The sequence below is a fragment of the Diaphorina citri genome, unplaced genomic scaffold, assembly GCF_000475195.1.
Source record: "Diaphorina citri unplaced genomic scaffold, Diaci psyllid genome assembly version 1.1 scaffold1308, whole genome shotgun sequence".
NCBI lineage: Eukaryota > Metazoa > Arthropoda > Insecta > Hemiptera > Psyllidae > Diaphorina > Diaphorina citri.
The window spans coordinates 1-16,366 of NW_007378737.1; the positions used below are offsets into that span (position 1 = coordinate 1).

The 16,366-nt window shown below is 39.3% G+C and overlaps 2 protein-coding genes and 2 long non-coding RNA genes across 4 annotated transcripts in view; 3 read left to right on the top strand and 1 right to left on the bottom strand.

Moving 5' to 3' along the window:
* Nucleotides 1–3,945: 3,945 nt before the first annotated feature.
* Nucleotides 3,946–4,753, top strand: LOC113469946. The gene is made up of 2 exons (XR_003393205.1): nucleotides 3,946–4,208; nucleotides 4,374–4,753. It is a non-coding gene; the product is annotated as an uncharacterized LOC113469946 (long non-coding RNA).
* A 6,324-nt stretch (nucleotides 4,754–11,077) lies between these two features.
* Nucleotides 11,078–11,776, top strand: LOC108253153. Its single transcript, XR_001809675.2, has 2 exons — nucleotides 11,078–11,496; nucleotides 11,560–11,776. It is a non-coding gene; the product is annotated as an uncharacterized LOC108253153 (long non-coding RNA).
* Nucleotides 11,777–13,540: 1,764 nt separating this feature from the next.
* Nucleotides 13,541–16,366, bottom strand: part of LOC113469947 (DENN domain-containing protein Crag-like) — a 48,902-nt gene continuing 46,076 nt past the window's right edge. Inside the window, exons 41-43 of the mRNA XM_026828013.1 lie at nucleotides 14,907–14,911; nucleotides 14,677–14,850; nucleotides 13,541–13,639 (exon numbers count right to left, since the gene is read on the bottom strand). Of these exons, the coding sequence (XP_026683814.1) occupies nucleotides 13,541–13,639; nucleotides 14,677–14,850; nucleotides 14,907–14,911 (278 nt within the window). The remainder of the gene's footprint in view (nucleotides 13,640–14,676; nucleotides 14,851–14,906; nucleotides 14,912–16,366) is intronic.
* The window catches only part of LOC103515267, a 5,132-nt gene continuing 4,013 nt past the window's right edge, over nucleotides 15,248–16,366 (top strand). Inside the window, exon 1 of the mRNA XM_008480198.2 lies at nucleotides 15,248–15,795. Coding sequence (XP_008478420.1) covers nucleotides 15,376–15,795 — 420 coding nt within the window. The 5' untranslated portion in view covers nucleotides 15,248–15,375. The remainder of the gene's footprint in view (nucleotides 15,796–16,366) is intronic.

The following is a 16,366-nucleotide window of genomic DNA, read 5'->3' on the forward strand; positions in this document are numbered from 1 at the left end:
ACCAGGTATCCAAGTTATCGTAGATCGTAGGTATTGTTTTATTTACTACTTTTCTCGTATTATACCAACCGTCCGTCCGTCCATTCATCTTTTTTCCTTGCTTACAGTTATCGTATTTTAACTATACCTGTCGTACGATATTTTACGTAAGTTTAAGCATTTTAATACTTTAAGTATTTTAAAATAAAAATTAAAAAGACAATTGAGATTCAGTAAGACATTCAACGAAGAAAGTTTGGTGAGCTTTCGGGAATACTCAGATTCCCATCATCAGACGCGAGAGAGGTGTTTACTCTACGAGCGCTGGAGTTGAAGTGGTGTTTTACCTAACATCTAATTACCCATCATTTATTCTTCGTTGAATGTCTTATTGAATCTCAATTGTCTTTTTAATTTTTATTTTAATTTGTGAAGATTCTTATCTGAATAATGGTACCTATTCGGTACCTACATAAATAGGTATATAAATAAATAGGTATAAGTACAAAGATTCATTATTTCATTCTCCAACCTTGGCAGTGATCTTCGAAACGTAAGCTGTTACTCGTTATTTTTCCTCGGAACTTTAGGATGTTCCCAGTGGCGTAGCGTGGTCTAACTCCAAGTGTAGGGCGGACACTAATTTCTATCACAATATCTATCTAATAAGAATACAATAATTATTTAAAGTCAATATTTAAGGGTATTTGAGTGGAATTTTTGAGTGTATGGCCGCCATACACGCCCTACATGGACGCTACGCCACTGGATGTTCCTATTTTGATTTTGATTAATGATTAATGAAAATCAGACAAACCTAATACCTATTATTTATTTCATACATTCATAATTTAATTTGGCATTACATTGGTCTCTACCTATGTAAGGCGGTCTCTTCTTGATCCCTTGTGTGCCGCGTCCATTTTTGTTAAGGACTGTACCTACATAAATAATGCCAATCTTTGTAAAACTCTGTTTATAAAAAACATCTCAAATCTCAAAATTCTTTGTGGTAAAGAAGAGCTTTTTTCACAACTTTTGTTTATAGAAATCTCTGTTTATACCAATAAGGAAAAAATAATATTAACTATATGTAAAAAAAACTAGGTACTATATAAACAAAGGAATATAAAAATTTAAATAAATACCTAATCAAAGCAAGTGGTTTTTCTCTCCCCGAAGGCAAATATCTGCACGATGGTTGATAACCTGTTCATTTTGTACTTCGTCTACTTGCTGGTTTTCCTCTACAGTATCATTTGGGATGATATCTCGAGATTCTCGAGAACAGTTCTACCCGAGAGCCCAGAGTGGAATAATCAATCAAAATAATAAAATACATTGATCTAACTTTAATCAGTCGGTTTACAGTTCTACCCGAGAGCCCAGAGTGGAATAATCAATCAAAATAATAAAATACATTGATCTAACTTTAATCAGTCGGTTTTGTCGTATTTTCCCTACCGCGGCAAGTTATCGTATTTTAATCGATCCAACTTTGATCTCAAGTTTTAGTGTTTTATCGTATTTTACCTACCAGGTGTACTCGTCTTTTAAAGTATTTTACCTAATATCTAACTGCCGTATTTTATTTGTTACCTAATTATCGTATTTTACCTACCACCGCGCCGTACGTGTTGTGTTACTGTTTTTTACCAGGTACTTAACTAGTCGGTTTTGTCGTATTTTCCCTACCGCGGCAAGTTATCGTATTTTAATCGATCCCGTATTTTAATCTCAAGTTTTAGTGTTTTATCGTATTTTACCTACCAGGTGTACTCGTCTTTTAAAGTGTTTTACCTAATATCTAACTGTCGTATTTTATTTGTTACCTAATTATCGTATTTTACCTACCACCGCGCCGTACGTGTTGTGTCACTGTTTTTTACCAGGTACTTAACTATACCTACTCATAATTAAGGTTAAGGTGATTTACCTATAATATCTAACTATCCATTTATCGTATTTTACTTGGTTTAAGTACTCAGTTATCGTATTTAACCTACCAGGATCGCTCTAATAAACCAATCAACTGCTCTAATTAATTTTATTTTATTTTATTAATAAACGGGGTGGTCCCCAATTGTACAAAGGTTTTAAAAGAACTAAATTAATAAAATTAATTGATCCAACTTTAATCAGTCGGTTTAATAACAATCAATCCAATTTTGATCTCAAGTTATAGTCTTTTGTCGTATTTTACCTACCGCGACAAGTTATCGTATTTTAATCGATCCAACTCTGATCTAAAGTTATAGTGTTTTGTCGTATTTTACCTACCGCGGCAAGTTATCGTATTTCATTCGATCCAAATTTGATCTCAAGTTTTAGTGTTTTATCGTATTTTACCTACCAGGTGTACTCGTCTTTAACCCTTTAAGGTGTTTTACTTAATATATAATTGTCGTATTTTATTTGTTACCTAATTATCGTATTTTACCTACCACCGCGCCGTACGTGTTGTGTTACTGTTTTTTACCAGGTACTTAACTATGCCTAAGTACTCATAATTAAGGTGATTTACCTATATAATATCTAACTATCCATTTATCGTATTTTACTTGGTTTAAGTACTCAGTTATCGTATTTAACCTACCAGGTATCCAAGTTATCGTAGATCGTAGGTATTGTTTTATTTACTACTTTTCTCGTATTATACCAACCGTCCGTCCATTCATCTTTTTTCCTTGCTTACAGTTATCGTATTTAAATATACCTGTCGTATTTTACGTAAGTTTAAGCATTTTAATACCTACTTTAAGTATTTTAAAATAAAAATTAAAAAGACAATTGAGATTCAGTAAACGAAGAAAGTTTGGTGAGCTTTCGGGAATACTCAGATTCCCATCATCAGACCAAAAAGACGCGAGAGAGGTGTTTACTCTACGAGCGCTGGAGATGAAGTGGTGTTTTACCTTTTACCTAACATCTAATTACCTATCATTTATTCTTCGTTGAATGTCTTATTGAATCTCAATTGTCTTTTTAATTTTTATTTTAATTTGTGAAGATTCTTATCTGAATAATTATTTTCATTTATTTTACTTTACGTCTTGGAAAAGTGAGTATGAGTAAAGTGTGTCTACCTACCCCTATATCGGATCAAGGTAAAGTTGCCTTACCTATCATATTGCCCACCACTTAAATAGGTAAGTAACTAGAGCAATTTAATGTAGGTACCTATGTGCCTTATAATTTACCTATAGGGCCTAATAATTTCTTGTGCCTTCTACTCGAGCTCAGATCTTCTGACATCAGACCTATGTCTGTGAGAAGGTTCAATTTCCATCGTCAATTTCTCAATTATAATTCGAGGTAATTTTTTTCCCTTTCTGTAATGATTACCTACTAGCATTTACCTAACTATTTATTTTTATTACCTACACTGCGAGCCGCGGGGTTCAATTTCAATCGTGAATTTCTAGTTTTTTACCCCCTCTATGATTATTCATTACCTACTTATCTTCATAACTTCCATAACTCTCTGGAATTCTGTGCCCTACTCCATCCTAAACTTACTCTCTCTCCTTTCTGGCATTCAAAGCTTCCCTTCTTGAAGCAGTCAGCGAAGGCTTATTCTCCAACCTCTAACTTCCCTTTTCTACTATGTTTTATGATCAATGTAAAATCTAATGGACTTGCTCTTCTAATAGTAAAATACTCTTTATTTTCTAAAATGACCTAGTATCAACCCAACACTTGCAACTTACCAATTTTACTTACACCTACAATACATATATTTATCTTTACTTTAAACTGAGGGTTTTTGGGCTAGGTTAAAAAATAAATAAAGGGGAAAAAATAAAGAAATAAAATAAAACTGATATATAAAAAACACCCAAGTAAAATTATATTTAATTAATTTGATAAGTTATGTTAGGGTTAATTAACTATAAATGTTTTATGATCAATGTAAAATCTAATGGACTTGCTCTTCTAATAGTAAAATTACTCTTTGTTTTCAAAAATGACCTAGTATCAACCCAACACTTGCAACTTACCAATTTTACTTACACCTACAATATATTTATCTTTACTTTAAACTGAGGGTTTTTGGGCTAGGTTAAAAAATAAATAAAGGGGAAAAAATAAAATAAAACTGATATATAAAAAACACCCAAGTAAAATTATATTTAATTAATTTGATAAGTTATGTTAGGGTTAATTAACTATAGTTTACACAGATATTCACCATTACCACCTGGTTAGCAGCACTGTCTCTCAACCAGGTGCTGGGTTTTCTTGGTTCTACCCTTCCTAGTACTAAAGTACGGGTCTGAGCCATAAACATGTGGTGTGCGTGCGTGTGTGTGTGTGTGTTAGTGTTGTGATATGTGTGTACGTGGTGGTGGTGTTGTGTTGGGGTGGTATAGTGTGTGTGGTGATGGTGAGAGGTGCTGGGTTTGAATTCTGGCCAGAGTGGAAATTATCTGGCCAAGCTGTTCTGTTCCCGGATAGGTATAAATATAAAAGAATGTACCTTGATGTAAAGCAAAAGTGGTCCTATGGAACATTTTTTTTTCCAATAATAAATAAAAAAAAAGTTGTTCCACAAATTCCACAAAACCATTTAGAACAGTAAAGTGTTCTGGCAATTAGTGTTTCAATATTTCAACAATGAGATGTACAATAATTGTACATAAAATACAAATTCCATTTCCTGTTTTGTCATCATTCATTTCATCATTTGTTGATTCCTTGTAGACATTTCCTTTTCAATGAGTAGGTAAGTACCAGTATGAGGTACCACCTGATTTGTCCAAAGGAAAAAAAAGGAATCAACTTGATATCTATCACAGATGAATGCACGATACAAACAATAATTCTTGGTAATTTTCTACTCAGCAATTTTACTCCTGCAATTTTTAATGAGCACTTTTAAATATTAAAAAAATGAGCTTACAAAAAATGGACATTATCCTTTTCTTAAAATTACAACAACAAAAAATCCTTAATTTCTTTGGAAAGGAATCAACTTGATATCTATCACAGATGAATGCACGATACAAACAATAATTCTTGAATTTTACTCAGCAATTTTACTCCTGCAATTTTTAATGAGCACTTTTAAATATTTTTTAAAAAAAATGAGCTTACAAAAAATGGACATTATCCTTTTCTCAAAATTACAACAGCAAAAAATCCTTAATTTCTTTGGAAACATTCATCAAAATTTGCGGGAATAAAATTACTGAATATTTACCCAATTATCAAAGTTTGGTATGCTGGGTTTGAATTCTGGCCAGAGTGGAAATTATCTGGCCAAGCTGTTCTGTTCCCGGATAGGTATGAATATAAAAGAATGTACCTTGATGTAAAGCAAAAGTGGTCCTTTTTTAAATAATAAATAAAAAAAAGTTATCCACAAAACCATTTAGAACAGTAAAGTGTTCTGGAAATCAGTGTTTCAATATTTCAACAATGAGATGTACAATTGTACATAAAATACAAATTCTATTTCCTGTTTTGTATTTTATGTCTTCATTTCATCATTTGTTGATTCCTTGTAGACATTTCCTTTTCAATGAGTAGGTAAGTACCAGTATGAGGTACCACCTGATTTGTCCAAAGTATTTTACTTTACGTCTTGGAAAAGTGAGTATGAGTAAAGTGTGTTTACCTACCCCTATATCGGAGCAAGGTAAAGTTGCCTTACCTATCATATTGCCCACCACTTAAATAGGTAAGTAACTAGAGCAATTTAATGTAGGTACCTATTATATGTGCCTTATAATTTACCTATAGGGCCTAATAATTTCTTGTGCCTGCTACTCGAGCTCAGATCTTCTGACATCAGACTTAGGTCTGTGAGAAGGTTCAATTTCCATCGTTAATTTCTCAATTCTAATTCGAGGTAATTTTTTTCCCTTTCTGTAATGATTACCTACTAGCATTTACCTAACTATTTATTTTTATTACCTACACTGCGAGTCTTAAAATTTGAGGTTTTACCCGTGGATGCTCCAAATTTTCGGAGCCTGGTCTATAATAAAGGAGAAAAGCTCGCGGGGGGTCCGAGCCCCCTCAATGCAGCCCTACTTTTTGAAGCAGATGTCAATTTTCCTGTAGACAGTTAACATTCAACCGGAATCCAACTAACCTGACTTCTTCTTCTTCTTTTCTTCTTCTTCGTCTTTTACCGTGTACAGACGGGGTCGGCATTTTTCGTCAGCCTCTTAATCAGCCCTAACTAGGGTGATTGCTTTGGCCTGACATTTGGTTTTGGCTACAAATTTTACGAGTGAATGCAATTCGCACTCAACCTTTGCTATTTCTTCTTCTTTTTTCTTTAACAAGGGGACTTCAGGACACATGTAATGCGCCCGGTCACCCTGCTATGGCTCAGCCTTCACCTCCTCGCCCAGTTTGGCCACTCCAGACGGGACAAAGTCAACGAGAACCTGGCGTGGTTTTGGCGCTTGCCCGACACGGATCTACCCCGCTCCGAACAGTTCAATTATGTGCCTCGATTTCTGCGGATTAGTGAGGAGTCTGAACACCGGTTTAGGACCACCTTCCTTCATCATGTGTTTGGGCTGACGTCTAATAATAAGAAACGCCTGCGGGAGGCCAAACAGGCAAAGGTAAGCGAGAGCACGCGGGTTCGATTCCCTCCCTTGTAAGCGCTGGAATGGAATACTAAAAAATCTAATCTAAATCTAAATCATGATTTATTTGTGGCGAAGCTGAGAGCTTCTTCGTATTTTTTCGTGGATATCACAGCATTACTAAGAGCCTCCTTTACTACCTATATCTATATTTTTTTTTTACTCTGGAATGCCGCCACTGGTTTCTACTCGGTTAAACTCGATTGTCCTAATGAGGTTGAGTGCACCCCAAACTCCAAGCACAGAGCCGAAAAAAAAACCTCGTATCCGCCGAGAATTGAACCCGGACCTCCTGCGTGCACGCTCAGTGTGATACACACTTGGCCACGGAGGTTACTCGCTGGAATGGAATACTTCTACCTTGTTTAACCTGCAAGAACAGGACTGAAAAGTCCCTTTACCCCAGTCTAAACAAGGTCTCGTGTATTTTAGGGGTTTGATAACATAATACAACAGTCTTTGGCGCCTACCTCTGAGTACAGGGTAGTGCGCTTGTCTTCTATAAGCGCTAGATCGCGGGTTCGATTCCAGCCCGGGGCGAACTTTATCCTAAACAGATGTGGTTCGTTCTCGGAACGCCTAGCTTCCTCCTATCCTGTCCTCCTTCTCTCTTTGCTTTCGGGACGACAAGATCTCCGATGACACTATCAAACCTCTTTGGAAAAAAGAGATTTTATAGTATGGGCCTGTTTTGGGCCATATCGATCGGCCATAAGGCCAGCAACTCACTATCAGGTAGACCTGACAGGTACCTACATATACACCTGATCAGGTGTACCTGTTAGGTCTACCTATTAGTGAGTGGATGGCCTTAGGCCATGTTGATCAGTTATAACTTATAATATAGGCAGTTAGACTTTTTTTTTAATAATAATAATAATAAAAATAAACGGGAATCGAACCTGCGACCTAGCTCTTACAAGGTAGGCGCGCTACCCTCCAAGCCAACTAGGCTGGCAATTAATCAGTCTGAAATTATCCTCAAAACCGGCTCTATCAACTGTTGCTGCTGAAAAAGCTGTCCTTTTAGTGATCCAAGTTATGACCCTAAGCGATGCGATGGTCTTCGGACTCTTGCAGTATAAACAGGATATATTCTATTTACTTGATATACTTCCAAATAAATATAGAAGGAACCAGAAAGCAAGGTAGACCACGACTGAGATGGAATGATCAAATCAACAAAGATATCATCGAAATCCCAGTCTCATTGAAAACCAACAAAAATTTAATGATAGAACTTGGTGGAGAGGTTTTGTGAATAGTCGACCTGTTCCACCAAACGGAACGACTTAGGATATGTATGTATGTATTTACTTGATTCTGTTTCAGCTGCCAATGCTCTGTGGAATAACATGCTGGAACCCACTCATAACAAATCCACTAACTGGACGCCTGCCTATCAAATAATCCGATGTCCTTCTGAATCTAGTCCTTATCTTTTCACTTGGGACAACAGCTAAGGACCAACTAGTCCCAATGAGGACATATCAGTCCCGACGTGGACATCCTTTGTCTTTTGTAGAGAGGACTTGGTTCGAATCCACTAATTGGATCAACTATTCCGATGCCCTGCGGAATCTAGTCCTTTCTGATGAGCACGCACACTATCAGGTAGACCTGATCAGTACCGCCTGTCAGGTCTTTCTGATGAGCACGCACACTATCAGGTAGACCTGAGAGGTATGGCTGAAAAGGTCCGAATGTTAGGTCTACCTGATAGTGTGTGTGCTCATTAGGTATCAGGTAGATCTGATATGCGGATCTGATCGGGTGTACCTGTCAGGTCTACCTGATAGTGAGTGGCTGGCCTATAGATTCGCTCAATCCAAGGTGAACATGGTACGACAAAAGACAAAATAATATGTTGATTGGTATAAATTTTAATCAAACATTAGTTTCAATTATTTTTGTTTGCTGCTTGTCGACTGTAATGTTGTCTGTTATATATATATATATATATAAAAAATAATAAAACAAAGTTTTAAAAATCTATCTTGTTAAAAAAAAATAAAAAAAAAATAAGTAATGGGCATGCTACGACACAGACCACATGCGTCTAATGTAGCAGTTGTTTCAACGGCGGTGAAACACTTATCCCTTTTTTATGATTTTTTAACACGAATGAAAACTCTCTTCCTCACTATCAGGTAGAACTGATCAGGTCCGCCTGTCAGGTCTACCTGATAGTCTGTGTGCTCATCAGGTATCAGCCACTCACTATCAGGTGGACCTGATCAGGTCCGCCTGTCAGGTCTACCTGACAGTGTGTGGACTCTTCAGGTATCAGGTAGACCTGATCAGCCGTAACTACCTGTCAGGTCTACCTGATAGTGAGTGGCTGGCCCAAAGGCCACGCTGGTTATTAAGGGGTCAAAAAAAATCGGAGGGAGGGGGATCTTGGGGCCCTCCCCCTAGTCCCTTAAACGATTCTTGAATTTCCTTTAGTTTTCGGGACGATAAGACCTTAGCAGTCACAGCTCCCTCTATCAAATCTCTCAAAAAAGACTTTCAAGGTGTGTCCAAACATAGTGGACTGGCCAGGTGAAACTACATAATGGAGCAGTTGCAAGTGGGTAAAAATTATAAATAAATGTTCGATTCCTATGTAAAAAGTTGGGAAAAATCCAAATCTGAGGTCAAAACTCCGAAAAAATAACTCGACTGGCCAGGTGAAACTACATAATGGAGCAGTTGCAAATGGGTAAAAATTATAAATAAATGTTCGATTCCTTTGTAAAAAGTTGGGAAAAATCCAAATCTGAGGTCAAAACTCCGAAAAAATAACTGTAAAAGGTCGAAAATTCAATTTTCATTTTCCGTTCAAATATGTGTGACGTCAGACTTTACGCAGTTGTTTTTTTCGTCCGTTAGGTAGCGCCACTATGCAATCGCGCTAGCGGAGGAGCAGAAAGAACTGCGCAGAAACTTATGTGCACAAACACATTAATGCGTTGCCTGCGAAGGAGCTTTGCTCGGGACATTTGATGTGACGTCATCGCCTACGGGAGCGTATGCCGTGACGTCAAAGTTCACGAAAAATTCCGTTAGTCCTCATTTTTCCTGCTCTATGACTTTGAAACATCACCCAAGTAAGCGCAACTGATCTATTGTTGTTGAGGCAGTGATGTGTGGACACAGCTTTGGAATAGAGCACCTCAGCAACTAAAGTGTTTGAACTTTGAACCTTTGAAAAAATCGAATTCTATCTCACTGTGTCCCATTATTTTCCCCCAGGCGGACAAGAGGACTGGCGCACCTACCTCACGGTTCCCAACATCCTGAAGATGTTCAACCCCAACCTATTCGGCTACTCACTGAGCGACTCTTATAGTACGCATAGGAATGCTCAGTTCAATGTAGCCGAGATAGGAGCCATGAGTAAAGACTTGGTGTCGATGGCCAAAGAGGTGTCAAAGCGAATTAAGAATGACCCACGGACGGATTTGAAAAACCACTGGAAGGTATTTTTTCTTTTTGTAAAAAGGGGAAAATCTTCAAAAGACTTCAACTCTTCTTCTTCGCCTTTTCCCGTGTACAGACGGGGTCGGCGTTTTTCGTCAGCCTCTCAATCAGGCCCAACTGTGGTGATTGCTTTGGGCTGACATTTGATTTTGGCTTCAAATTTTACGAGGGGATGCCCTTTCCAATTTGCTATTTCTTTAGCAAGGGAAAGTCAGGCTGGTATACTCCCTGTTTAAAGTCCCCCAGCCAGACCAAGCTGGTCTACCCCCTGTTTAACGTCCCTACAATCCCTTCCTGGTTCCACTGAACTATTGGTTATTATTTCAGCTCATTACAATCATGATGGGTTCAAACGATTTCTGTTCGGACCTGTGCTATTCAGAGGTAGATAAAGCCCTCGAACGACATCGTGAAGATTTGGTGACGGCATTGAGCATTCTACAACGGGAACTACCCAGGACCCTGGTCAACCTGGTGATACAACCGAGTAAGTGCAGAAGGTCCCGTGTTCGAATCCCACCATCGACAAAGAAAAAAAAAACTCATTTTTCGATTGCAAATATTTCAACGGGTTACTTTCTGGTGTTCTCGTGTTAACTCCAGCGCCTAAATCGGATGTGCCTCTTGTCGCCCATCTGATGAGGGACATACTACGGGATGGGCATGCTACGACACAGACCTGTGAAGTCCAATGTTGTAGATGGTTAATAGCAGAAGGGTTTGTTCTTTTCTGAGCTCCGTTGAGGTTTGGGACTTCAATCTACTTCTGGCCAGCCTAGTTAGCTTGAATGGTAGCGCACTAACCTTAGGCCAGCCACTCACTATCAGGTAGACCTGACAGGCGGACCTGATCAGGTGTACTTGTCAGGTGTACCTGATAGTGAGTGACTGGCCTTAGGCGTATTTTCCTTTCGGAAACGGACCACATTTTCCCCTATTCTAGATGGCAGATTTCCTATGGTTTATTTTTACATTCTACTTTGCCATTTTTTTTTTTTTTTTTGTTTTTATTTTAGATTGGATTTCCTATGGTTTATTTTTACATTCTACTTTGCCATTTATTTTTCATTTTAAGTCTTTATTTTAGATTAGATCCGTAGAAGCTTCACCCATCCTTTAGGGCTGTTTGCCCCTACACTTAAACCTTTGAGTGGGCTTTTTGGGCTTTATTTTAAGAGGCAGGGTTACGACTTACATGAGCTCTTCCACCCAACCACTTTTTTTCTTTCTTTCTTTTTTTTTTAGTACAGACGCTACAACGCCAAAAAAGGGGAAAATGAGCTTCACAAGAGGGGAAATCGTCTCAGTTTCCGAACGGAAAATGTGTACAACTTTTTCCATGTGTTTGAAAAAAATAAAATAAAATTATAAATTAGGTAGATAGATAAATTTTGTCAAACATGACGAAATCATTCTGAGCAAAGTCTGAGCCTTCGAGACATAGGTATTTTTTTTTTTTTAAGGCTTTAATGGCAGGATTCTCACACTGTGAGCTCTTCCACCCAAGGTATTCAAGTCAAAGATGTTGTTTGTTTCCTTTTTTTTAGCTTTGACTCAAACCACCCATTCAAATACTTCACTCGAAACCACGTTAAAAAAAAAAAAGTTTTGACTTCCTTATGTTCCCAAAAATAATCCAATATTGGGAGTTAACAAAAAATACAATACTAAAACTATCGGACACCTGAAATCTCATGCAGAATTTTGTTTCCGAGTTTTAAGGAGCCGACACCGACAACTAAGAACCCTAGTCAAATAGAAAATAAGGTAAGCCATTACCAATATTGGGAGTTAACAAAAAATACAATACTAAAACTATCGGACACCTGAAATCTCATGCAGAATTTTGCTTCCGAGTTTTAAGGAAAACATTTCCGAAAATCATCGAAAATTTCCGAAGATAAACGAAACCGTTTCCGACGTTCACCGAACGATTCTCCGAAGATAAAACCTCAAAACTAATACTTTTATAGGGCTTAAAGTTGGCACGTACCTTAATGTTTGGTTTGGACGTTTCGGGTCTGAATGGAGCAGTTGCAGTTGGGTAAAAATTATGAATAAAAGGTCGATTCCTACGTAAAAAGTTGTGAAAAATCCAACCTCAAAACTTATACTTTTATAGGACTTAAAGTTGGCACGTACCTTAATGTTTGGTTTGGACGTTTCGGGTCTGAATTCCAGACCCGTCTTCAGCAGATTGTCAATGTGTTATCGACAGCGAACTTGTCAATTTATTAGAACATAAAAAAAACTAATTGACAAGTTTGACGGGTCTGGAATTCAGACCCGAAACGTCCAAACCAAACATTAAGGTACGTGCCAACTTTAAGTCCTATAAAAGTGTACAAGTTAAGTGTGAGTGTTGGCAAACCAAAAATGTCATTTAACCTCGAAAACATCTCAAGGCATTCCGAAGACCAACGAACCCATTTACCGACCGATTCTCCGACGTTCCCCGATCGCTACCGAAGCCGACTGCCCCGCCGTCTCGTGACCGCTTTTCCGTGACGTCACAAGTATCGCGTCCGATCGCTACCGAAGCCGACTGCCCCGCCGTCTCGTGACCGCTTTTCCGTGACGTCACAAGTATCGCGTCACGTGACGTCAGAGTTCTAGCTCCTTGAAGAAGTGAAAATATCATTTACCCTCGAAAACATCTCAAGGCATTCCGAAGACCAACGAACCCATTTGCGACGTTTACCGAACGATTCTCCGACGTTCCCCGATCGCTACCGAAGCCAACTGCCCCGCCGTCTCGTGACCGCTTTTCCGTGACGTCACAAGTATCGCGTCACGTGACGTCAGAGTTCTAGCTCCTTGAAGAAGTGAAAATATCATTTACCCTCGAAAACATCTCAAGGCATTCCGAAGACCAACGAACCCATTTGCGACGTTTACCGAACGATTCTCCGACGTTCCCCGATCGCTACCGAAGCCAACTGCCCCGCCGTCTCGTGACCGCTTTTCCGTGACGTCACAAGTATCGCGTCACGTGACGTCAGAGTTCTAGCTCCTTGAAGAAGTGAAAATATCATTTACCCTCGAAAACATCTCAAGGCATTCCGAAGACCAACGAACCCATTTGCGACGTTTACCGAACGATTCTCCGACGTTCCCCGATCGCTACCGAAGCCAACTGCCCCGCCGTCTCGTGACCGCTTTTCCGTGCAGATCTACCTGATAGTGAGTGGCTGGCCAAACATAAATAAAATTCCCTCTTCTTCTTCTTTTTCTCCTTTTCTTTTTATTTTTAAAAGACTAGTGTTTCACCGCCTTTTTTATTTAGTAGCAATGAAACAACTGCTACATTAGACTCCTGTGGCTAGCTATTAATGGCGTGACCATAAACAAGGTGTATGGCAGATACAATAAGAAATCTTCTCTTTAATCTGCCATCACAACATCACACCAACAACTCCTGTGATCTGTGTTTTGTATCTGTTTTCTATTTCTATGGATAAGGAAAGTGCTGATGGAAGGGGCGGGGCTTACCTGCGAGGAACGTTGGTTCGATCAGTTACCAGAGCGCTCACCAGAGAGCTCTGTTTTTCATTTTGAGTCCACAAGATGTACAGGGGCTGTCCGACCTGCGAAAGCAAACACAATGCATTCTCAATGGAATAAGAAACACGTACACAAATATACAAGACCTTGTTTAGACTGCGAACTTTGTCCTCAATAGATAAGGTCCGTTCCCGGAACGGCTGGCTTTCTACTATCCTGTCCTTCGCTTTCGGAAAGATAAGACCTTACAGTTCTCTCTCTAAAATCGGAACTATTTTTGAAGAGGTTAGACAGAGGGAACTGTAACTGCGAAGGTCTTATTGTCACCGAAATCGAAGAGAGAAGGAAGACAGGACAGGAGAAAGCCGGCTGTTCCGAGAACGAACCTTATCCATTCAGGATAAAATCCGTGACAGAGGGAACTGTAACTGCGAAGGTCTTATCGTCACCGAAATCGAAGAGAGAAGGAAGACAGGACAGGAGAAAGCCGGCTGTTCCGAGAACGAACCTTATCCATTCAGGATAAAATCCGAAGGGAACTGTAACTGCGAAGGTCTTGTCGTCACCGAAATCGAAGAGAGAAGGAAGACAGGACAGAAGAAAGCCGGCTGTTCCGAGAACGAACCTTATCCATTCAGGATAAAATCATCGTCACCGAAATCGAAGAGAGAAGGAAGACAGGACAGAAGAAAGCCGGCTGTTCCGAGAACGAACCTTATCCATTCAGGATAAAATCCGTCCCGGGTGGGAATCGAACCCGCGGCCTAGCGCTCACAAGGCAGAAGCGCTACCAAATAGGCCAACGAAGCTGGCAAAAGGGGATTTTAAAAGATAGGATAGAACACAAACCCAAATTTCAGCTTCGTCGTCACCGAAATCGAAGAGAGAAGGAAGACAGGATAGGAGAAAGCCGGCTGTTCCGAGAACGAACCTTATCCATTCAGGATAAAATCCGCGCTCACTAGGCAGAAGCGCTACCAAATAGGCCAACGAAGCTGGCAAAAGGGGATTTTAAAAGATAGGATAGAACACAAACCCAAATTTCAGCTTCTCATCTTTAGCCGTTCCAAAAATATTCAGGGGTCCTAAGACTTTTCGAACACTCTGTATACTACTTTACCTCGTCATACAGGCGTGGATTATCCCAGAGGGTGCGTACAAACACATTCCTATGATCACAATGTAGCCAGGATGAGTCAAACGGGGCCGAGTCGCGCTGGGCCAGGACAACTTTGGAGTTCAATGCCAGCCCTGGGAGATGGGACTGGGCCGAGATACGCTCGAAGAACCAAATCTGGGAAATTAAGTAGATAAAATAGAATTAAAGTTATTAAATTAAAATGCTTTTACCAAATCTGGGGGATTTGAATAGATAAACTAGAAATAAAATTATTTAAAAAATATTAAATTAAAATGCTTTAACCAAATCTGGGAAATCAAAAAGATAAAATACAGTTAAAATTAGTAATTAAAATCTACGGGAGACAAAAGGCCGCTGCCTTCCTCACACAAAGGATATCCCTCACTATTCAGCGGGGAAACAGCGGAAGAAGTTTTTTTTTTGTGTACTACACACTTTATAAATTAGCTGACTTTTACTTTTAAGTACATATTAAAGTATTCATACAAAACAGCATGTAATAGATAAAAAGTTACAAAAAGAACAATAAATAAGGCCAACTAAATTCAATAGTACTAGAGTGCTTGTCCTTGCTACATACTAAGTTATCTCAAACGCAAACAAAAGGCCAATTTCAAAATTCACTCGTTCAGTAAAAGAAGGTCTTTAGACCAAAGACCCAAAATACCTATTACATCGATGTCTGAAAGTCAAAGTCATGTCACCTCAAACTTTTCTCTTCTAAATGTCAAAAACACAGCGCCTTCCTGCTTTCTAAATAGTAAAGTACCATTGACAAGTAACCAAAGGCCCCAGGCAACCATGCTTAAGAAGCAATCCTCTCATATAAATCCCAATCCCGCCAGGGGGAGCCTACTCCGCAATCAAAACTCCAGTCGCGTCCTCGAAATTTCCGAATGGCAAAGCAAAACCAATGAGCTGCTCCTGCTTAAGGAAACCCTAACACACAAGATAGCCATGCGCGATAGGTGTATAGAGAAAATGAACGTAGCGCAGAGCGCACTCGAAGCGGAACTGAGAATGAGGGAGCGCGAAGCGCAAACGGAGCGCGAACGACGCGAGGAAGCGGAGAAGATTAGCGCGCTACTACAAGCTGAGGTAAGACATTTGTTATTATTATTATTAGCGCGATAGGTGTATACAGAAAATGAACGCAGCACGGAGCGCACTAGAATCGGAATTGAGACTGAGGGAGCGCGAACGACGCGACAAAGCAGCGAAGATTAGCGTGCTACTACAAGCTCAGGTAAGGGATAGGAATTATTATTAGTGCGATCGGTGTATCGAGAAAAGAACGCAGCGCAGAGCGCACTCGAAGCGGAACTAAGAATGAGGGAGCGCGAACGACGCGAGGGAGTCGAGAAGGTGACCGCCCTACTACAAGCTGAGGTAAGGGGAAATAGTTTTTACTTTCCTTATCCTATAGGAAGGAAAGTAATGTAATCGGGTCAAATTTTCGATGGTCAGTTTTTAGTGCCAAAACACGTAAAAGGTCGAAAATTCAATCTTTAGTTTCCGTTCTAATGAAAGAGTTCAAAATATGTGTGACGTCAGACTTTACGCAGTTGTTTTTTTTCCGTTTTTTTTTTGTCCACTATGTAAGCGCGCTAGCGGAGGAGCAGAAAGAACTGCGCAGAAACGTATGCGCACAAACACATTAATGCGTTGC